The 25,124-nt window shown below is 46.0% G+C and overlaps 1 protein-coding gene across 1 annotated transcript in view; it reads right to left on the reverse strand.

Annotated features, from left to right (window-relative positions):
• Positions 1–22,112: 22,112 nt before the first annotated feature.
• Positions 22,113–25,124, reverse strand: part of LOC115155723 (ecto-NOX disulfide-thiol exchanger 1) — a gene marked incomplete in the record, with an annotated part of 58,862 nt that continues 55,850 nt past the window's right edge. Inside the window, 2 exon segments of the mRNA XM_029702624.1 lie at positions 22,113–23,207; positions 23,362–23,447. Coding sequence (XP_029558484.1) covers positions 23,076–23,207; positions 23,362–23,447 — 218 coding nt within the window.

Here is a 25,124-nt window from a genome sequence, read left to right on the forward strand (position 1 = left end):
TATGTTTTTCAAAAGAGAAATCAGGGTCCAGAGTAATGTCGAGGCCCTTCAGAGTTTTATTTGAGACGACTGTACAACCATCAAGATTAATTGTCAGATTCAACAGAAGATCTCTTTGTTTCTTGGGACCTAGAACAAGCATCTCTGTTTTGTCCGAGTTTAAAAGTAGAACGTTTGCAGCCATCCACTTCCTTATGTCTGAAACTGTAACGGCTGTCTGAGGAAGAAGTGGACCAAAATGCGGCGGAGTTAGGGTTCGTCATATTTAATACACGAACACTATGCAATTCACAAAAAAACAACAAAACTGACAGCCAACACAGTCCTGTCAGGTGCAACCACAATGACAAGCACAATTACCCACGAAACACAAAGGAAAAGTAGGCAACTTATATGTGACTCCCAATCAACCACAACCCTCTACAGCTGTGCCTGATTGGAAGTCACACGGCCAAAATCAATGAAACAATAAAACACACACTCCCTTCTGCCACATCCTGACCCAACTACACCCTCTACTGGTCAGGACGTGACAGTACCCCCCCCCTCAAGGTGCAGACCCCGGGATGCACCTAAAAAAGGAAAACACAAGAAAATCCCCAATAACCCAACAAAAATGAACACCTAAACAATAAGGGAGGGAAGGGAGGGTGGCTGCCATCACCGACGGCACTGTGCTACACCCTCCCTCCCCAACCCACCTATCCTGGAGGTGGCTCAGGTGCAGGACGTGGACCTCGCTCCACCTTCGGCGTCGCCCACTTTGGTGGCGCCGATAGCTGCGCCGGGCAGACGGGCCACTCGGGCTGACCCTGGCAGACGGGCCACTCGGGCTGGGCCGGAGGACAGGCGGGCCACCCGGGCTGGGCCGGGGGGCAGGCAGGCCACTCGGGCTGGGCCGGGGGGCAGGAGGGCCACTCGGGCTGGGCCGGGGGGCAGGAGGGCCACTCGGGCTGGGCCGGGGGGCTGGGCCTGGGGGGCAGGAGGGCCACTCGGGCTGGACCGGGGGGCAGGAGGGCCACTCGGGCTGGACCGGAGGGCAGGAGGACCACTTGGGCTGGGCCGGAGGGCAGGCAGGGCACCCTGGCAGATCCGGGCAGTCGGGCCACTCTGGCAGAACCGGGCAGTCTGGCCACTCTGGCAGAACCGGGCAGTCTGGCCACTCTGGCAGAACCGGGCAATCTGGCCACTCTGGCAGAACCGGGAAGTCTGGCAGCTCCGGCTCAGGATTCACCAGGCTGGGGAGACATAACGGAGGCCTGGCTCTGGGCGCAGGCCCTGGACTCACCAGTCTGGGAAGACCCGCTGGAGGCCTGGTTTGAGGAGGTGGCACAGGAGAGACCAGGATGGAGAGACCCACTGGAGGACTGGTCCGTGGAGGAGGCACGGGCTTGACCAGGATAGGGAGATCCACTGGAGGACTGGTCCGTGGAGGAGACACGGGCTTGACCAGGATAGGGAGACCCACTGGAGTACTGGTCCGTGGAGGAGGCACGGGCTTGACCAGGATGGGAAGACATGCAGGAGGCTTGGTTCTGGGCGTAGGCACAGGACGTGCAGGGCTGGGAAGACATGCAGGAGGCCTGTTTCTGAGCGCAGGCACAGTCTTTACCAGACAACCAGCACACACCTCAAGACGAGTATGGAGAGCTGCCTCAGGTGACATCATTCCCACGACACGCTCATTAGGGCGAATGCCGTACTTTATGCACCACACTAGCAGCTCTCTCTTCTCTCTCTCTCCTAATTTCCCCATTAACCCTGTCACAGTCTCTGCCACATATCCCTCGCTCACCTCCAATGTCATCCCAACTGGCTATGGTTCCGACCTCAGCTCCACCGACTGTCCCGTGTGCCCCCCCAAAAAAAATCTTGGGGCTGCCTCTCGCGCTCCTTGCGCTCTCTCTCCTCGTAATAGCGCCTCGCCCGCTCTTGCCGCTTCAATCTCCCACTGCGGGAGGCGATAATCCCCAGCCTGAGTCCATGGTCCCTCTCCGTCCAGGATCTGTTCCCAAGTCCATTGGTCCATCATGCTGTACTCTTGCTGCTCCTTCCTCTTCCGCCGCTTGGTCCTGGTTTGGTGGGTAATTCTGTATACGGCTGTCTGAGGAAGAAGTGGACCAAAATGCGGCGGAGTTAGGGTTCGTCATATTTAATACACGAACACTATGCAATTCACAAAAAAACAACAAAACTGACAGCCAACACAGTCCTGTCAGGTGCAACCAGAATGACAAACACAATTACCCACGAAACACAAAGGAAACGTAGGCAACTTATGTGTGACTCCCAATCAACCACAACCCTCTACAGCTGTGCCTGATTGGAAGTCACACGGCCAAAATCAATGAAACAATAAAACACACACTCCCTTCTGCCACGTCCTGACCCAAGTACACCCTCTACTGGTCAGGACGTGACAGAAACACAGGCTTCTAGCGAGGGCAATTTTGGGGCTTCACCATGTTTCATTGAAATGTACAGCTGTGTGTCATCCGCATAGCAGTGAAATGTAACAGTATGTTTCGAATGACATTCCCAAGAGGTAAAATATGTAGTGAAAACAATAGGGGTCCTAAAACGGAACCTTGAGGAACACCAAAATTTACAGTTGATTTGTCAGAGGACAAACCATTCACAGAGACAAACTGATATCTTTCCCACAGATAAGATCTAAACCAGGCCAGAACTTGTCCGTGTAGACCAATTTGGGTTTCCAATCTCTCCAAAAGAATGTGGTGATCGATGGTATCAAAAGCAGCACTAAGATCTAGGAGCACGAGGACAGATGCAGAGCCTCGGTCTGATGCCATTATAAGGTAATTTACCACCTTCACAAGTGCAGTCTCAGTGCTATGATGGGGTCTAAAACCAGACTGAAGCGTTTCGTATACATTGTTTGTCTTTAGGAAGGTAGTGAGTTGCTGCGCAACAGCTTTTTCTAACATTTTTGAGAGGAATGGAAGATTCGATATAGGCCGATAGTTTTTAATATTTTCTGGGTCAAGATTTGGCTTTTTCAAGAGAGGCTTTATTACTGCCACTTTTATTGAGTTTGGTACACATCCGGTGGATAGAGAGCCGTTTATTATGTTCAACATAGGAGGGCCAAGCACAGGAAGCAGCTCTTTCAGTAGTCTAGTTGGAATAGGGTCCAGTATGCAGCTTGAAGGTTTAGAGGCCATGATTATTTTCATCATTGTGTCAAGAGATATAGTACTAAAACACTTTAGTGTCTCCCTTGATCCTAGGTCCTGGCAGAGTTGTGCAGACTCAGGACAACGGAGCTTTGGAGGAATACGCAGATTTAAAGAGGAGTCCGTAATTTGCTTTCTAATGATCATGATCTTTTCCTCAAAGAAGTTCATGAATTTATTACTGCTGAAGTGAAAGCCATCCTCTCTTGGGGAATGCTGCTTTTTAGTTAGCTTTGCGACAGTATCAAAAATAAATTTCGGATTGTTCTTATTTTCCTCAATTAAGTTGGAAAAATAGGATGATTGAGCAGCAGTGAGGGCTCTTCGATACTGCATGGCACTGTCTTTCCAAGCTAGTCGGAAGACTTCCAGTTTGGTGTGGCGCCATTTCCGTTCCAATTTTCTTGAAGCTTGCTTCAGAGCTTGTGTATTTTCTGTATACCAGGGAGCTAGTTTCGTATGACAAATGTTTTTAGTTTTTAGGGGTGCAACTGCATCTAGGGTATTGCGCAAGGTTAACCTCTTGCATCTAGACGTTCCGAAAGCGTAACCCCGTTCCGCCAGCGGAACCCCTAGCCAACAGCCAATGGCATCGCACGGCGCGAAATACAAAACCAACTAAAATACCACAATTCAATTTTCTCAAACAATCAACTATTTTACACCATTTTAAAGATAAGACTCTCGTTAATCTAACCACATTGTCCGATTTCAAAAAGGCTTTACAGCAAAAGCAAAACATTAGATTATGTTAGGAGAGTACATAGACACAAATAATCACATAGCCATTTTCCAAGCAAGCATATATGTCACATAAACCCAAACCACAGCTAAATGCAGCACTAACCTTTGATGATCTTCATCAGAGGACACTCCTAGGACATTATGTTATACAATACATGCATGTTTTGTTCAATCAAGTTCATATTTATATCAAAAAACTGCTTTTTACATTAGCATGTGATGTTCAGAACTAGCATACCCACCGAAAACTTCCGGTTAATTTACTAAATTACTCATGATAAACGTTGACAAAATACATAACAATTATTTTAAGAATTATAGATACAGAACTCCTTCATGCAATCGCTATGTCCGATTTTAAAATAGCTTTTCGGCGAAAGCACATTTTGCAATATTCTGAGTACATAGCTCGGCCATCATGGCTAGCTATTTTGACATCCGCCAACTTCGGGGTCACCTAAACTCAGAATTACTATTAGAAAAATTGGATTACCTTTGCTGTTCTTCGTCAGAATGCACTCCCAGGACTTCTACTTCAACAACAAATGTTGTTTTGGTTCCAAATAATCCATAGTTATATCCAAACAGCGGCGTTTCGTTCGTGCGTTCAGGTCACTATCCGAAGGGTAACGCGCGAGCGCATTTCGTGACAAAAAATTCTAAATATTCCATTACCGTACTTAGAAGCATGTCAAACGCTGTTTAAAATCTATTTTTATGATATTTTTCTTGTAAAATAGCGATAATATTCCGACCGGCCAACGTTGCATTCATTCAAAGAGAGAAAGAAAAAAATGGCGAGTTCTCGTAACCGCGCATCTCCAGTCTCACTGTCCTCAGGCTGACCACTTACAAACTCTGCTCCTATACTTTTCCCAGAGACAGCAGACACCCCATTCCACTTTCTAGCGGCACCCCATTCCACTTTAAAGAGCCAATGGAAGCCTTAGAATGTGTCACGTAACAGCACAGATGCTGTAATTTCGATAGAGATGCAACAGAAGGACAATAAATTGTCAGACAGGGCACTTCCAGTATGGAATCTTCTCAGGTTTTGGCCTGCCATATGAGTTCTGTTATACTCACAGACACCATTCAAACAGTTTTAGAAACTTCAGAGTGTTTTCTATCCAAATCCACTAATTATATGCATATTCTAGTTACTGGGCAGGAGTAGTAACCAGATTAAATCGGGTACGTTTTTTATCCGGCCGTGAAAATACTGCCCCTTATCCCAAAGAAGTTAATTTGAGTTCCTCAGTTAGGTGGTTAACTGATTTTTGTCCTCTGACATTCTTGGGTGGGCAGAGGGAGTTGGGAAGGGCATCAAGGAATCTTTGGGTTGTCTGAGAATTTATAGCACAACTTTTGATGCTCCTTGGTTGGGGTCTGAGCAGATTATTTGTTGCGATTGCAAACGTAATAAAATGGTGGTCCGATAGTCCAGGATTATGGGGAAAAACATTAAGATCCACAACATTTAATCCACAGGACAAAACTAGGTCCAGAGTATGACTGTGGCAGTCAGTAGGTCCAGAGACATGTTGGACAAAACCCATTGAGTCGATGATGGCGCCGAAAGCCTTTTGGAGTGGGTCTGTGGACTTTTTCATGTCAATATTAAAGTCACCAAAAATGTGAATATTATCTGCTATGACTACAACCAACTTGGTCTGCCACAAGTGGTGGAGAATGCGGGCACTCTGACAACATGGTCAGATCAGGGTTGACATTTACATCAGCATGGACGAGATGATAGCTCAGTTCTTCTGGGCCCAACAAGCCCAACAGGCAGTTCAGGAACGAATGCTGGAGGAACAACGGCTACAAAACGTTCGCCTCATTGAGGAAATCAGGAAGCTACAAGGAGGAGTGTCTACTGAATCACATCCAAACCAGTTTTTAATCAAGCTAACAGAAGATGACGACATCGAAACAGCCTGGCCCATCAGGCTCAACTATTCCACAACTGGAGGTTCATAGCCAACGCATCCCCCCGAGCCCAGATGAGCGACATACTACGCGTCACCAGGGGATGGCTCCTAACCGACGTACCCACCCTCTCCCTCCTAGACAAAGTGGTCATGGTTCGCTTCCTACGGGCACTACCCCACGACATGAAGAGGGCAGCGAGTCTATGCACTCCCCAAACCTTGGAGGGCCTCCTGGAAGCAGTGGAGAAGCATCAGAACACTCAGGCCCTGCTGAGTGGGAGCCGGGCCAAGTCGGCAACCCATTCGAGAAGTCGGAAGGACAACCCCACTGCTGGGTACCCCGAACCGACAGTCAGCAGGGCAAAAGAACCGCAAACCCATGGAGAGACGGCTGGGGTAGGGCCGACCCGCCACCGACGACCCCAGGTAGATGGAGACCAAAGGAGGTGTTTTGCATGTGGCGCCCGGGGCCACATGGCCTGGAATTGCCCGGCTCGAGAGGAATCGATGCCATCAGCAAGCCCTGGAAGCGAGGTGGAACATGCAGTGAACTACGTCACCTCCTGTTGCACACACCACGAATCAACTGCACCCATGGTCCCGGTGAAGGTTGACGGACACGACACTGAAGCTCTATTAGACTCCGGAAGTATGGTTACCCTCGTAACCACGAGCCTGCTGAACCAGGAGACCGAACGTGGTAGGGAGATGTCCATTTCCTGTGGTCACGGGGACACAAAGCAGTATCCAACCGTATGGACCAACATCGTGATGCCACAAGGGAACTGCCAGATGACAATGGGTGCAGTACCCAAGTTGCCGGTACCTCTCCTAGTGGGACGATATTGTCCACAGTTCGCGGCCCTGTGGGGGCACGAGCTGAGGAAGACAGTACGAGCCGTCCATAGACGAGCAAGGATGACCCATCGCCTGTGTGGCCCGGAAGCAAACGGTTGACCAACCTGTATCTACAGGTCTGGAGTCGGAGGGGGTGCCGGAACCCGACCCCCCTGGGGAACCACGGGAGGAGGAGCCCAGCCTCCCCCTCCTTGATTTTGAGGGGCCAGTCGAGACACCCCCTGGAGGCCAACTGAGGGGACAATTCGGGATGGCCCAGTGGGAGGACACTAACTTGAAAGCCGCCACCGCCCAAGTGACAGCTACTTCCGGGGTGAGTGACTGGTGACACCCCCATTTCCAAATCAAGAATAAACTTTTGTATCAGGTGTCGCGCCAACAGGGGGAACTTCGAGAAGTATTGTTGCTGCCCCAACGGTACGTGGGAACTGTTCTTCATCTGGCCCACACCCACCTGTCGGGGGCGCACCTGGGAGTGGAGAAGGCCCAGGAATGGATCGCCGCCCAGTTTCACTGGCCCGGGATGAGGAGGGCCGTGGAAGACTACTGTCGCAGCTGCCCGCAGTGTCAAATGACTGCCCCAAAGGCACACTTCCGAAAACCCACTGGTCCCCCTACCGATCGGGGTGCCTTTTGAACGCATCGCCATGGACATAGTGGGACCCCTGGTAAAAACAGCACGAGGACATTGGTACATCCTGGTAATCGTAGACTATGCCACCCGGTATCCCGAGGCCATTCCCCTACGGGCGGCGGTGTCCAAGGGAATTGCCTGGGAGCTGTTCCACCTCTTTAGCCGGGTGGGCATCCCGAACGAGATCCTGACAGACCAAGGTACTGAGTTTATGTTCCGCCTAATGAAAGATTTGTGAGCTCTCCTGCAGATCAAGCAGATCCGGACCTCCGTCTTTCACCCGCAGACGGATGGGCTCGTCGAGCGGTTCAATAAAATGCTCAAACAAATACTGCGGAAGGTCATCGAGCAGGACGGGAAGAACTGGGACCAGCTACTATCCCACCTAATGTTCTCAATCTAAGAAGTACCCCAATTCTCCACTGGGTTTACCCCTTTTGAACTCCTCTATGGGAGGAGGCCACGCGGCCTACTGGACCTCGCCAAGGAGGTGTGGGAAGCCCAACCGACTCCCTTACGCAGCGTGGTAGAGCACGTGGGGACGATGAGGGAGTGGATGACAGCCATATGGCCAGTCGTGAGGGAACATATGTAGAAGGCCCAATGCGCCCAAGCTCAGGTCTACAATCGAGGAGCCCAGCCCTGAGAATTTCAGGTGGGAGACAGGGTGTTGGTCTTGATCCCCACGGCCGAAAGTAGGTTCCTGGCAACATGGCATGGGCCATACAAGGTGATCGAGAAGCTGGGACCTGTCAATTACCACGTACGGCAACCTGGGAGACAGAAACCAGCCCGGGAGAAGGAAATCCCAACAGATTGACCACGTGACCTGTTGAAGAAGTGGCACGAGAGGACAGCCTTGGCCATGTTATGGTTGGGACCCAGGACGCCATCGGTACCAGTGGTGGTCCCGAGCAATGAGGACCTCGACCCGGCCCAGAAGCAAGAGCTCAAGGAGCTCATCGATCGGAAACACGGCGGTGTTCTCCGAGAAGCCGGGCCGCACGACCCTCATTGAACACCACGTCCGTACCCGGCCCGGGGAAATGATACGAAAGAGGCCATATCAGATTCCAGATGCCCGAAGGAAGGCCGTGAAACAGGAAGTGGAGGCTATGCTGAGGATGGGGGTCGTTGAAGAGTCTCACAGTGCATGTTGCAGCCCATCGTGTTGGTGCCCAAACCGGACGGTAGCCTGCGCTTCTGTAATGATTTCCGGGGTGTGAACGACATAAGCTTATTCTACGCCTACCCCATGCAGAGGGTGGATGAGCTCATCGAACGATTGGGAAAGGCCCGGTACATCAGCACCCTTGACCTGACCAAAGGATATTGGCAGGTATCGTTGGCAGAACCTCCTGGGAGAAGATGGCGTTTTTGACAACAGACGGATTGTATCAGTACCGGGTGCTCCCATTCGGTCTCCACGGAGCCCCGCCCACATTCCAGCGACTGATGAACAAAGTACTTCGACCACACAGGCAGTACGCAGCAGCATATTGGGATGATATCATCATCCACAGCCAAGGTTGGGAAGAGCACCTGATGCGCCTCCAGGCGGTTCTGGATGTGCTCAGACAAGTCGGGTTGACCGCGATCCCCAAGAAATGCAAAATAGCGTTCGAGCAAGTGGAGTACCTGGGGTACTAAACTCATGACTAAACGTTTTGACCCAACCCCCTGGTCTGCCACACTACCTATAGAGTTTTCATCTGTATTTTTCGTAGCTGTTTACATACCACCACAGTCAAAGGCTGGCACTAAGAGAGCATTTAATGAGCTGTATTCCGCCATAAGCAAACAAGAAAACGCTCACCCAGAGGTGGCGCACCAAGTAGCCGGGAACTTTAATGCAGGGAAACTTAAATCCATTTTACCAAATTCAGCATGTTAAATGTGCATACAGAGGAAAAAATCTCTGGACCACCTTTACTCCACACACAGAGATGCATACAAAGCTTTCCCTCGCCATACATTTAGAAAATCTGACCATAATTCTATCCTCCTGATTCCTACTTACAAGCAAAAATTAAAGCAGGAAGCACCAGTGACCAGATCAATCAAAAAAGTGGTCAGATGAAGCAGATGCTAAGCTACAGGACTGTTTTGCTAGCACAGACTGGAATATGTTCCAATCAATCATTATCTTCATCAATAAGTGCATCGATGACGTCATCCACACAGTGACCGTACGTACATACCCCAACCAGAAGCCATGGATCACAGGCAACATCCGCACTGTGCTAAATGCTAGAGCTGTCGCTTTCAAGGAGTGGGACTCTAAGCCGGGAGCTTATAAGAAATCCCGCTATACCCTCCGACGAACCATCAAATAGGTAAAGCATCAATACAGGACTAAGATCGAATCATACTACACCAGCTCTGACGCTCGTCGGATGTGGCAGGGCTTGAAAACCATTACAGACTACAAAGGGAAGCACAGCCGAGAGCTGCCCAGTGACACGAGCCTACCACATGAGCTAAACTACTTCTATGCTCTCTTCAAGGCAAATAACACTGAAACATGCATGAGAGCACCAGCTGTTCCAGAAGACTGTGTGATCACGCTCTCCACAGCCGATGTGAGTAAGACCTTTAAACAGGTCAACATTCACAAGGCCGCAGGGCCAGACAGATTACCAGGACGTGTGCTGCGAGCATGCGGTGACCAACTGGGACGTGTCTTCATTGACATTTTCAGCCTCTCCCTGTCTGAGTCTGTAATACCAACATATTTTAACTTCTTGCCTCTAGGCGTTCCGCTAGCGGAAACCCGTTCTGCCAGCGGGACCCCTAGCCAACAGCAGGGTGCGAAATTCAAAATATCAAAAATCTAATAATTTCAATTTCTCAAACATACGACTATTTTACACCATTTTAAAGATACACTTCTCCAGAATCCAACTACGTTGTCCGATTTCAAAAAGGCTTTACAGTGAAAGCAAATCATTAGATTATGTTAGGACACCACCTAAACAAGAAAAGCCACACAGCCATTTTCCTATCAAGGAGATGTGTCACAAAAACCCAAAATCCAGCTAAAATGAAGCACTAAGCTTTGACGATCTTCATCAGATGACACTCCTAGGACATCATGTTACACAATACATGTATGTTTTGTTCTATCAAGTTCATACTTATATTCAAAAACAGCATTTTATATTGGAGCATGATGTTCAGAAAATGATTTGCCTCCAAATCTTCCGGTGAATGTGCACATTCATTTACAGAAATACTCAGCATAAACGTTGAGAAAATATATAACAATTATTTAAAGAATTATAGATATACTACCTCTTAATGCAACCGCTGTGTCAGATTTCAAAATAACTTTACGGAGAAAGCACATTGTTCAATATTCTGAGTACAGACCTCCGCCATCAATGCAAGCTATACAGTTAGCCGTCAAGCCACGGCGTCGTCAAAACTCTAAAATACTGTTATAAATATTTTCTTACCTTTGCTGATCTTCGGCGGAATGCACTCGGAAGGACTCCCACTTCCACAAGAAATGTTCATTTGTTTGATAAAGTCCATAATTTATGTCCAAATACCTCCGTTTTGTTGGCGCGTCCAGAACACTATTCCAAAGGCACGAGACAGGGGCGCAAATCAATAGACGAAAAGCTCAAAAGTTCCATTACCGTTTGTAGAAACATGTCAAACGAAGTTTACAATTAAACCTTAGGGTGTTTTTAACATAAACAATCAATAATATTCCAACCGGACAATAGCGTATTCATTACAGAAGAAAAATAAAAATGCTATCCAATGCGTGAATGCGCATGAAGTAACTACATGACCTCAGACAGTCCACTGCTTGAACCGGCTGTTATTCGGTCAAAATTCACCATAGAAGACTCAAACAACTTTGTAAAGACTGTTGACATCTAGTGGAAGCCTTAGGAAGTGCAAGTTGACCCCACAGACACTGTAGTTTCAATAGAAAATGGTCTGAAAGACTACAAGTCTCAGATTTCCCACTTCCTGGTCGGATGTTTCTCAGGTTTTTGCCTGCCATATGAGTTCTGTTATACTCACAAACATCATTAAAACAGTTTTAGAAACTTCAGAGTGTTTCCTATCCACATCTACTAATAATTTGCAAATATTTGACTCTGGGCCCGAGTAGTAGGCCGTTTAATTTGGGTACGTTTTTCATCCAGCCGTGAAAATACTGCCCCCTATAGCGAAGAGGTTTTAAGCAGACCAGCATAGTGCCTGTGCCCAAGAACACTAAGTAACCTGCCTAAATGACTACCGACCTGTTGCACTCACGTATGTAGCCATGAAATGCTTTGAAAGGCTGGTCATGGCTCACATCAACACAATTATCCGAGAAACCCTAGACCCACTCCAATTTGCGTACCGCCCCAACAGATCCACAGATGATAAAATCTCTATTGCACTCCACACTGCCTTTTCCCACCTGGACAAAAGGAACACCTCTGTGAGAATGCTATTCATTGACTACAGCTCAGCATTCAACACCATAGTGCCCTCAAAGCTCATCAATAAGATAAGGACACTGAGACTAAACACCTCCCTCTGCAACTGGATCCTGGAATTCCTGATGGGCTGCGCCCAGGTGGTAAGGGTAGGTAACAACACATCCGCCACGCTGATCCTCAACACAGGCCCCTCATGGGTGCTTGCTCAGTCCCCTCCTGTACTCCCTATTCACTCATGACTGCACAGCCAGGCACGACTCCAACACCATCATTAAGTTTGCCGATGACACAACAGTGGTAGGCCTGATCACCGACAATGACGTGACAGCCTATAGGGAGGGGGTCAGAGACCTGGCCATGTGCCAGGACAACAACCTCTCCCTCAACGTGACCAAGACAAAGGAGATGATTGTGGACAACAGGAAAAAGAGGACCGAGCACACCCCCATTCTCATCGACGGGGATGCAGTTGAGCAGGTTGAGAGCTTCAAGTTCCTTGGTGTCCACATCACCAACAAACTAACATGGTCCAAACACACCAAGACAGTCGTGAAGAGGGCACACCAAAACCTATTCCCCATCAGGAGACTGAAAAGATTTGGCATGGGTCCTCAGATCCTCAAAAGGTTCTACAGCTACACCATCGAGAGCATCCTGACTGGTTGCATCACTGCCTGGTATGGCAACTGCTCGGCCTCCGACTGCAAGGCACTACAAAGGGTAGTGCGAAAAGCCCAGTACATCACTGGGGGACAAGCTTCCTGCCATCCAGGACCTCTATTCCAGGCAGTGTCAGAGGAAGGCCCTAAAAATTGTCAAAGACTCCAGCCACCCTTGTCATAGACTGTTCTCTCTGCTACCGCACGGCAAGCGGTACCGGAGTGCCAAGTCTAGGTACAAGAGGCTTCAAACAGCTTCTACCCCCAAGCCATAAGACTCCTGAACATCTAATCAAATGGCTACCCAGACTATTTGCATTGCCCCCCCCTCTTTTACACCGCTGCTACTCTCTGTTGTTATCATCTATGCATAGTCACTTTAATAACTCTAACTCTACCTACATGTACATATTACCTCAACTAACCGGTGCCCCCGTGCATTGACACTCTGCCGGTACCCCCTTGTATATATAGTCTCACTATTGTTATTTTTCTGCTGCTCTTTAATTACTTGTTACTTTTATTTCTTATTCTTATCCATATTTTTTAAATGCATTGTTGGTTAGGGGCTCGTAAGTAAGCATTTCACTGTAAGGTGAATACCTGTTGTATTCGGCGCATGTGACTAATAAAATTTAATTTATTCCCTCCCAGATATGCCCCCCTAGACACAAGTATGACAAAACAACCAACATAAATACGTCAACTCCTGCAGCTCTGTCGCACCTGGGGCTGTACACCTACAGCTCATCCCTTGGCAGTAGTACGGTAGATTACTTTATCACTGACCTCAACCCAGAGTCTTTCAGAGCGTTCTCTGTCAGCCCACTAACAACCCTATCAGATTACAACAAAATCACAGTCTTCCTGAAAAGAGCAATACTCAATCATGAGGCATCAAAGCCAAAGGAACTGCACAATATTAAGAAATTCTATAGACGGAAGGAAAGTAGTGTAGAAACCTACCAAAAAACTATTAGGCAAGAACAAATTAAATCCCTTTTAGACAACTTCATGGACAAAACATTTCACTGTAATAGTGAAAGTGTAAACTTGGCAGTAGAAAGCCTAAACAGTATATTTGACCTTTCAGCTTCCCTATCATATCAAAAAACGTCAAGCAGACAACCTGAGAAAATGAACAACAATGACAAATGGTTTGATGAAGAATGCTAAAACCTAAGCCAAAAACATAGATACCCAGAAAACCTGATTCTACGGCTTCACTATGGTGAATCACTAAAACAATACAGAAATACACTACGGAAAAAGAAGGAACAGCCCCTCAGAAATCAGCTCAATGTAATTGAAGAATCCATAGAATCTAACAACTTCTGGGAAAATTGGAAAACTCTAAACAAATAACAACATGAAGAGTTATGTATCCAAAATGGAGATGTGTAGATAAACAAATGATCCAATATTTTTGGCTCTATAACAAAGACCAAACAGCAAAAACATACATGATCAATTACACATCTAAGAATCAGCTATTAAAGACTACCAGAACCCACTGGATTCTCCAATAACATTGAATGATCTATAGGACAAAATACAAACCCTCAAACCCAAAAAAGCCTATAGTGTTGATGGTATCCTACGTGAAATGATAAAATATGCAAACCCCAAAATCCAATTGGCTATACCTAAAACTCTAACATTATCCTCAGCTCTGGCATCTTCCCCAATATTTGGAACCAAGGCCTGATAACCCCAATCCACAAAAGTGGAGACAAATTTGACACCAATAACTACAATGAGATATGCATCAACAGCAACCTTGGGAAAATCCTCTGCATTTTCATTAACCTCTTGACGGTCGCCTAGGATAGGGGGCACTACAGCGATTTTTGAAAATAATTCGTGCCCATTTTAAACGGCCTCCTACTCAAACTCAGAAGCTAGGATATGCATATAATTAATACTTGTGGATAGAAAACACCCTAAAGTTTCTAAAACAGTTTGAATGGTGTCTGTGAGTATAACAGAACTCATGTGGCAATCAAAACCCCGAGACCGATCGTAACAGGATGTGGAATTCTGAATTGCGGACTCAACTTCATCACTTTGCCTATAAATCACACCGTGAGCAATGGTTCATTGAGCACTTCCTATTGCTTCCACTAGATGTCCCCAGTCTTTACAAAGTGGTTTGAGTCTCCTACTGTGAAAACTGACAGAATGAGAGGCTGTGGAAAGTGGTCACATGAGGAGGGCCATCACCATTATGACGCCGGCGCCCCTGGCTACCCTCCCCTTTCGAAACGTTTAGAAAGAAAATGCAATCGTCCCCCTTGAATCTTATTGGAGCTCTGGTTGAAAAAGGCCCTAAAGATTTATGTTATACAACGTTTGACATGTTTGAACGAACCTAAATAAAAAAAAAATGCATTTTATTGAAAGAGGAGTCCCGCGGCCGATGGAGCTTTTGGAGCAGCCTTCAGAACGCGCTAACAAGAACAAGCTATTGGGACGTAAAGGATTAACTTTTTCGAACGAAAATAAATTTGTTGTGGACCTGGGATTTCTGGAAGTGCTTTCTGATGAAGATAATCAAAGGTAAGGGATTATTGACAATAGTATACAAGAGTAGATTTGATATGCGATTGTTCCAAGATGGCGCTGACCTGTAACGGTAGCCTATTTTTCTGAGTATCGCATCCCCTTTTATCGCAAGGTGTGATTACCCAGTAAAGTTATTTTTAAATCTGGCATTGCAGGTGCTTTCAAGAGATGCTAATCTATAAATCTTAGAATGACAATATTACATTTTAAAAATGTTTTCGAATAGTAATTTAGTAAATTGTAGCGCTATTTCACCGGACGCATTTGAGGGAAAATAGTTAGTCAACGTTACGCGCCGATGTAAAATGCTGTTTTTATATATAAATATGAACTTTATCGAACAAAAAATGCATGTATTGTGTAACATGATGTCCTAGGAGTGTCATCTGATGAAGATTGCATACGGGACGGAGCCCGACCAGAGGTTAACAGCAGACTTGTACATTTCCTCAGTGAAAACAATGTACTGAGCAAATGTTGAATTGGTGGTTTACCAAATTACCATATGACAGACCACGTACTCACCCTGCACACCCTAACTGACAAACAAACCAAAACAAAAGGCAAAGTCTTCTCATGCTTTGTTGACTTCAAAAAAGCTTTTGACTCAATTTGGCATGAGGGTCTTCAATACAAATTGATGGAAAGTGGTTTTGGGGGAAAACATACAACATTATAAAATCCATGTTCACAAACAACAAGTGTGTGGTTAAAATTGGCAAAAAAAAAAAAAATCCACAGGGCCTTGGGGTGAGACAGGGATGCAATTTAAGTCCCACCCTCCACATACAGTTGAAGTTGGAAGTTTACATAGACCTTAGCCAAATACATTTAAACTCAGTTTTTCACAACTCCTGACATTTAATCCTAGTAACAATTCCCTGTCTTAGGTCAGTTAGGTTCAGCACTTTATTTTAAGAATGTGAAATGTCAGAATAATAATAGAGAGATTGATTTATATCAGCTTTTATTTCCTTCATCACATTACTAGTGGGTTAGAAGTTTACATACACTCAATTAGTATTTGGTAGCATTGCCTTTAAATTGTTTAACTTGGGTGAAACGTTTTGGGTAGCCTTCCACAAGCTTCCCACAAAAAGTTGGGTGACATTTGGCCTATTCCTCCTGACAGAGCTGGTGTAACTGAGTCAGGTTTGTACGCCTCCTTGCTTGCACACGCTTTTTCAGTTCTGCCCACAAATTTTCTATAGGTTTGAGGTCAGGGCTTTGTGATGGCCACTCAAATACCTTAACTTTGTTGTCCTTAAGCCATTTTGCCACAACTTTGGAAGTATGCTTGAGGTCATTGTCCATTTGGAAGACCCATTTGTGACCAAGCTTTAACTTCCTGACTGATGTCTTGAGATGTTGCTTCAATATACCCACATCATTTTCTTTCCTCATGATGCCATCTATTTTGTGAAGTGCACCAGTCCCTCCTGCAGCAAAGCAACCCCACAACATGATGCTGCCACCCCTGTGCTTCACGGTTGGGGTGGTGTTTCGTCGGCTTGCAAGCCTCCCCCTTTTTCCTCCAAACTTAATGATTGTCATTATGTCCAAACAGTTCTATTTTTGTTTCTTCAGGCCAGAGGACATTTCTCCAAAAAATACAATCTTTGTCCCCATGTGCAGTTGCAAACCGTAGTCTGTCTTTTTTATGGCGGTTTTGGAGCAATGGCTTCTTCCTTGCTGAGCGGCCTGTCAGGTTATGTCGATATAGGACTCGTTTTACTGTGGATATAGATACTTTTGTACCTGTTTCCTCCAGCATCTTCACAAGGTCCTTTGCTGTTGCCCTGGGATTGATTTCCACTTTTCGCACCAAAGTACGTTTATCTCTGGGAGACAGAACGCGTCTTCTTACTGAGCGGTATGATGGCTGTGTGGTCCCATTGTGTTTATACTTGCATACTATTGTTTGTACAGATGAACGTGGTACCTTCAGGCGTTTGGCAAGCAGAATTAGGCCGATACAGAATCCAGAAAAGAGCCATTAAATTCTACAACCACCTAAAAGGAATTGATTCCCAAACCTTCCATAACAAAGCCATTGTCATGTGCACTCCCTCTCCGGCCTCTAGATCACCAGGCTGCTTGTTAGTGCGCACACCTGTCACCAGCATTACGCGCATAATGACACTCACCTGGACTCCATCACCTCCTTGATTACCTGCCCTTTATATGTTACTCCTTTGGTTTCTTCCCCAGTCGTCATTGTTGCTGTTTCATGTTGGTGCTCTGTTTGTGTGTCTTGTTTTGTTAATTAATTAAATGTATTCACTCCCTGAACTTGCTTCCTCAGCGTACATCGTTACAGAATGACGACTCAACAAAGGAAAGCATTAGGGAGTGTTTTTTTGTTTTGTTTTTGTGTTGGGGGTGATGTTGGAGCCGGTGCTACCTTGGAGGCCTCAGCCGGTTTATAGGCTCCCATGCCTAAGCTGGGTGAACAGGTTCCTGAGCCTCAACCAAGGCAACCGGGGAGGGCCCATCAGGCTCTCACTCCTCAGCCGGTTCGTCAGGTTTCTGCGCCTCAGCAGAGGTGACCGCTCCGGATCCCCGGGATCGTCCCTGTGGTTGGCGTCCTGCGGCTGGAGCCGAACGCGCCGGGGAGGGGGGTACTGTCACATATGCTCTCTCTCCAGCGCTCTAGGTCGTCATGATCCCGTGCCTCAGCCGGATTGACAGGTTCCCATGCCTTAGCAGAGGTGACTGGTCCGTTCCTGATCCCCGGGATCATAATCTTGGTCGGCGTCCGGCGGCTGGAGCCACACGTCAGGGAGGGGGTACTGTCGCGTGTGCTCCTTCTTCGGCCTCTAGGTCACCTGGCTGGTCGTTAGGGCACACACCTGTCACCAGCGTTACGCGCATAATGACACTCACCTGGACTCCATCACCTCCTTGATTACCTGCCCTTTATATGTCACTCCCTTTGGTTTCTTCCCCAGTCGTCATTGTTGCTGTTTCATGTCAGTGCGCTGTTTGTGTTTCTTGTTTTGTTTAATTTATTTATTAAATGTATTCACTCCCTGAACTTGCTTCCCGACTCTCAGTGTAAATCATTACAGCCATGACCTACAGAGAGATGAACCTGGAGAAGAGTCCCCTAAGCAAGCTGGTACTGGGTCCCTTTCACGAACACAGAGCCCCAGGACAGCAACATAATTAGGCCCTACCAAATCATGAGAAAACAAAAAGATAATTACTTGACACATTGGTAAGAATTAACAAAAAACTGAGCAAACTAGAATGCTATTTGGCCCTAAACAGAGAGTACAGTGGCAGAATACCTGACCACTGTGACTGGCCCAAACTTAAGGAAAGCTTTGACTATGTACAGGTTCAGTGAGCATGGCCTTGCTATTGAGAAAGGTCGCTGTAGGCAGACCTGGCTCTCAAGAGAAGACAGGCTATGTGCACTGCCCACAAAATGAAGTGGAAACTGAGCTGCACTTCCTAACCTCCTGCCAAATGTATGACCATATTAGAGACATATTTCCCTCAGATTACACAGCCCTGCAAAGAATTTGAAAACAAATCAAATTTTGATAAACTCCCATATCTTTTGGCGTGAAATACCAGTGTGCAATCACAGCATCAAGATTTGTGACCCGTTACTACAAGAAAAGGGAAACCAGTTGAAGAACAAACACCATTGTAAGTACAGCCCATATTTGTTTATTTTCCCTTTTGTACTTTAGCTATTTGCACATCGTTACAACACTGTATATAGACATATGACATTTGAAATGTCTCTATTTTGGAACTTGTGTCAGTTTAATATTTACTGTTCACTTTTTGTTTATTTCCCTTTTGTTTATCCATTTCACTTGCTTTGACAATGTAAACATATGTTTCCCATGCCAATAAAGCCCCTTGATTTGAATTGAGAGAATTGGAGAGGGAGAGAAAGGAAGAGAGAGTACAATAGAAAGGGAGAAAGAGAGCAAGAGGGACAGGGGGAAGGCAAGAGGAGAAGGATGAGGATTCTAAATTAGGCTTATAGAACAGGAAGCCATCACAGGCCCTTTGTCAGCTTATGTAAACATTTGGTTGTGTTTTCCCCAGTCCCATTGGTCATTCGTCATCTCCCAGGCCTGGCCCTACACTCCCAGATGGAGGGATGGTGTTCATGAACGACACAAAAACAGAGGAAGGGAGAGTAAGCACATACATCATGGACCACTACTGCATGCTGTCTGTGTACAAACACAGGGGCAACATTAACAAACTGTCTGGGCCTCCCATGAGCAAATGAAACATTCCTGTGAATACTGTACTGTGTAATGAACTGTGTGTGATGTTTCAGCGGAGTTCGCTGTGGTCTGTTGCCTTACAGCACCGGCTTGAGCTCTGCAATTATTCCTGTTCACTATTTAGGAGCGTAAATAGCAAATCACTGTGTGTATCCCTCATGGAAGTGATTGTTTCTGTTCCAGCCAAGCCCAGAGGATAACTGTCATGTGTATATATCTTCCGTAGCCAAAACCTCAGCCTAAAACAAGACTGTGGTACAAGCAGCTTTTAGAACTATACTGTCGCTTATCTACATGTGGTTCATTTAATCACATTTCTGAGAACTGTAACTATCATTCATGCTTAAAAGACAATAATACTTTTAGTCACATAGATTTACAGTTAAATGAATCAATTCATGTAAACAATTACTTTTGAGATTGACCCTAAATGCGTTCAATGTCGGAAATCAAAAACTGGGAAAGTGAATCTTATGATAATTTGAAGAATTAATTTTGACATCAAGGGCATGTCTAGACAATCAGGCATTCCCGATAAGAGTAATTATGTCATTGCTGAATGATAATGTGTAGGTTAATAAAACATTGAATTAATTCAATTGATATAGAACAGTGGAAAATGCCGAATCTGCAAATATGACTTTATCAAGACATAATTCAGTGAAGATCTGTATTTACAGATGAATTGTAGGGGTAGTAGTGTTTCCTGGTTAGATTGCATGGTAAGGAAACATTTCTGACCCTATTTTCCTTCTATAGTCTCCTATTTTTTTTCATCAGCTATTTTTGGTCTATTTGAGTTGTAAAATATGGGGTAGCCATGCAGCTAGGGCAAAGTATTAGATGTTTCATAATATTTCACCATGGACAAATATTTCATCAGTTGACAGAGTAAAGAAGAGGAATGATGTGATTCCTTAATTGATGTTTTTCTCCAGCTGGACATCCTGAATATGTGTGCTGAAATCCTGAGGCAGATGAGAGAGTTTGTCTAAAGTGGAATCATATGGAGAGCAGAGCTGTGGGATGGAGGGATGGAGGGAAAACTCAGCAAAGCCTTGGCTCCACTGCCAAGCATCAATCAGGGATTAAATATACATCTCTGAAATGGACGACACTCCAATCCAATCACATCTGGCCAGCTGATCTCTTTTGTGGATAGGAGGATTAATAGAATGAAAAGAGCAGTGGAACCAGAGCCCTATATGCATTACATGGGTCTGAGTGGTACAGAGGCTGCAGTGGTCTGGTTTCTCCATCTACTACAGCTGCTTATGACAGGTCTTTGTCAGGCATATTACAGGCCTATGACCCTTCATACTGCTTTCTCCATGGTGACAGCAATCCTCTATCCATGAGAGAGCAGAAAGGGGTTAGTGCAGAGCAGACAGGGCCAGATTCTCCCATATACTCCCCTGCTTACCCTGCTGTTGCATCAGTCAAAGCAATACGGTGTGTATTGTATGTAAGTGTGTGCGTGTGTGGTGCTTTACAACATGCTCTCAGTACAGATTTACCAGCATAGGCCTTGATTCCGACCCGAGTTAAGCGTACGTACGTGGAACGGTATTCCATTATGCGTATTCTGACCTTGAATAGCATGGTATTCACACGCTAGTAATTCGGGTGCAGATCAAAGAAATGATGGTGGGGCGGAGGTGTGTCTACATAGATATAAGCCTTATTCTGACCTTGACTTAATTCCTCATTATTCCACAACCTTAACGAGCTAGGAAACAATGAAAAGGTGGAGCGAACTTGCCGGTTCTAAGTGGAAAAAGCATCTACTTTATATTTTTTCAATATAAATAACAGCATTCTCCATGCACTGTAATTTATAAATGGATAATATCTATTGATAAGTGTGAAGGTAAATGAGTAATCCATTTGGAGAAGGGGATTGTAAATACACATAGCAATTGTTTTAGAGAATTGTTCCTTATGTTCCCTGGAGATGAATGTGAAACCAGCCATATGGAAGCAAACTGAAAATCATATCAACACGGCATGTATTGTGGCCCCTTTTCCACAGTGAAATAGGCTATAAATAGCTGTGCCGTTATTCAGAATTATCATTGTGGGCCCTCAATTTGATATATGTACTTTAGAATGTTTTAATTGTAGCCTATGCCTAAGCTTTTCTTAGTTTTATTGTACAATGTGTATCATGTCAAATATTAGCCACTATTGGGAGCCACCATCAGTAATATCCACATACATTTATAACTGTCATTTTACTGTTCGTTTTCTTCAATTTGTAACTCACATTTTGCATCATTCCATTCCATTCTGTTTACCTTTCTTTCCTCTGTCACCTCCATGTAAGTTGTTTGTGAGGGTCACTAGCGTTAGTGGATCATATTAGACTAACGTTGTGGAATACCAGCTAGTGAGAAGTGCGTAGGAAAAGCGTGCGTAAGAAAGGAGTTATTTCGGAATCGGGCCTATAGAGCATACCAGCACATGATCAGAAGCTATAGGAGAGGAGAAAGTACTGGGAGAGGAGGAGAGAAGAAGAGAGGAGTACATATTAAACCTGTTCTGCTCCTCCTCTCTCTCTCTCTCCCAGTATTAATACATTCTTCAACCTCCATCATCAGGGAGATGCAGCACATCATCCAACATGGAATATCAGCTCACTATCTGGATCACAATCATTAAACCAAAACATACAGGATTTCAGATCTATGCAAAAGCGTGTATCTTTTGCCATTAACAGCCTTGTCTTGCCATTACCAGCCTGTGAATTTAGTTGCTTGTCATGGCGATAAAGCTTCTTGAATTGAAAATGTTTTTAGATTGATCAGAAGATGTTTGGATAAAAACATTTTATTACATTAGAAAACATAATAATTTAAATGAGTAGATACCAATTAAACAGTGGCAGAACGCACAGCACACACTGGACACAGAAGGCCAGAGCAAAGAGAGACATCCAAAGGTGGAGACCTACAGTACAGTCCCAGCCCAACAGTATCAGTACCAGTCATCAGTAGGCTACTAAAGTCAGTTCTGGGTCACAGACAGACAGACAGAGAGAGAGAGGCTGGCTGGCTAACGCTGCAATCCTGTTGGAGTGTGAAACTGGGTTTTACAGCAAACAGTCCCACAACACACTGGACGTGATGGGTAACAACAATAAATCTGTAACCCAATTCTCAAATTTTCCCCATTCCCATCCATATTTCGATTGCAGCAGTCCGATATTCCTGGATCCCTCCCAGCCTAGTGGGAGTCAGCTGTTGACAAATCAGTTACACAACTGCTCCAGGGAGAGAGAAAGAACAGAGAAAGAGAGGGAACAGAGAAAGAGAGGGAACAGAGAAAGAGAGGGAACAGAGAAATAGGCATCCCAAACAACTCCAGTCAATGAGAGGTTCTGTTGGCTGGGGTCTGGTCACTAGGTTACCATAGAGAATGTCTGCTCTGTGACCTCCTTGGCTGACATCCGTGGATCTAGTTATACAGCATCGAGTGGAGATCCATGTGGATCCCTCTACCTCCGTGTCAGCAAATCCCTTGCAAAGATATAACCTCGGAAAGATCCATCAGTGTCTGTTTTGTGTTTGAGTATCATCCCCATGTACTGTGGATGTCTATGGATACACAACATACACACACCGTTCAAACACAGTCTGTGGATTTGACACGCCTTCTATTCATGTGTCCACCAGGCTTCGTGGCTGGTCAGGAAGTGTGTATGTTCCTGTACCACACGTGGTCCGTCAGGCCATGTGTGTGTCTTGGGTCATATGATGTGTTTGTGTCCCTGTGTCACATGGAGGCGAGGCTCTGGAAGCCACAGAACTTCCAGCGTTTCTCCAGCGTGGCTCCCACTCCACTCAGCTCCTGTCTGAAGACACTGGGCAGACGACCCATCAGAGACTCCAACTCACCCGCTGACACCTGGACGGGAGAGGGATCGGGACAGGTAACATCACCTAACAGGTCTTTCCTATTTCTGTAACAATTAGATAAGATTTCATATGCCCATTTCAGTTTCCCCCCCAGCTTTTTCCCTTTCTCTATTTTAGTGACTATTTCATGTCAATAAACTGACCGTAGTGTCCAGTCTCTGGATGTAGGACCACAGATAGTCGATGTTGGCTCCAAATGGATGGACATGGAGGAAGGTAGATATGATGCCTGCAGAGACACAGAGAGAGATTGAGAGATGAGAGAGAAACAGAGACACAGAGATAGATTGAGAGATGAGAGATAGAGAAACAGAGAGATTGAGAGAGATGGGAGATGGAGAGAGATAGAGAGATAGAGAAACACAGAGAGACATTGAGATGAGAGATAGAGAAGAGAGAGAGAGACAAACAGAGAGACATTGAGAGAGATGAGAGATAGAGAAGAGAGAGAGACAGGGAGAGGGAAGAGAAAGAACATGCTGTTCAACTTCAGCTCTCCAGCAGAGCTGCAATCTGCATTTTGCCGACGTGCCATGCAATAAATGCATCCCGCGCCTCCATAGAAAACGCTGGTCCGAGTAGAAACAGCACTTGAGTTGATTACTTGTGAGAGGTCCTGCAGAGGTAACACAGCGACTCAGGGGGAGAGAATATAGTGCGGTCCCCTGGGAAGCCTGAGCCAATATTTATTCCCCTGATTTATATGACGGAACATTGCCCATTACAGACAGGACTAATTTACTCCCCTCAGCCACCACCACTCAGATGGAACCACCACACTGCATGAGGGGGGAAGGGATGGTGTGTTTGTGTGTGTGGGGTGGGGGGGATCTTAGTGTGTGCATGTGTGTGTGCGTTCACGTCTATACATGTTGTGGACGTGTTGTTGTGTATTTCCATGCATGCGGATGCGTGTCTGTATGTGTTTGCGTGTGTGTAAAGGTGTGTATCCCTTACAGAAAAATGAAAAGCCCAGAAGCGGTGTTGGCTGCAGTCAAAGGAGGCTGTTGGGAGGAGCTATTGGAGGACGGGCTCATTGTAATGGCTGGAATAGAATAAATGGAACAGTATCAAACACATCAAACATATGGTAGCCACATGATTGACTCCGTTCCATGTATTATATTCCAGCCATTACAATGAGCCCGTCCTCCCTTAGCTCCTCCCCACCAGCCCTCACTGGCTGCGGCAGGCTAGGAAGCAGACAGGGTGGCTGGCTGGCAGGGAGATAGAGAGCTCTGCCTCTCCTCTCCTTCATGTTGGCTTTCTGTGGGCCGCGTTAAAAGAGATAAATGTGCATCTGCCTACTCCTCTTTGCTCTCCTCTGCTCCCCTTTCGTCTGCTCTCCTCTCCTCTCCTCTTCTCTGCTCTGCTCCAACCGGCTCCTGGCTCTGTTTTACACCAAGCTGTTTTTACCTCCCTGCAGCACCGAAAGGAGCTCTACTTTCCAGCTGCTAATCTGAGAATTGGCACAGAACTATTTTGTGCTTGTGCCTACAGGAGATTCAGACAGTGAACAGAAACAAAAGGAAAGCAGGCTAATAAAATGACTTCAGTCAGAATCAGAATAGAAGCTGCTTTCTGTTTGTGATGAAACTACATTTCTGGGAGCTGAAATGGGGGTAGGTAGAGGGGGAGGAGAAAGGGGAAGGAGAGAGGTAGAGGGGGAGGATAGAGGGAGACGGGGAGAAGAGCCACGGGAGAATTAGGCAATTTGTGTCCTACAGTCAGTCTCTCCTCTCGCCTGAAACCGGTTTGTCTTTTCTTCTGTTCTAACTGACGGCGTCCTCGTCTATCTCAGTGTCCCCGGCGCCCTGCGATGGAGTGTGTTTCTGTGTGTGAACACAACCATAGCACCGCCGCGTGCAGCTGGGAGAGATCATGTTTGTGTGTGTGTGTGTGCCTG

This window comes from Salmo trutta, chromosome 20, assembly GCF_901001165.1.
Source record: "Salmo trutta chromosome 20, fSalTru1.1, whole genome shotgun sequence".
Taxonomy (NCBI): domain Eukaryota; kingdom Metazoa; phylum Chordata; class Actinopteri; order Salmoniformes; family Salmonidae; genus Salmo; species Salmo trutta.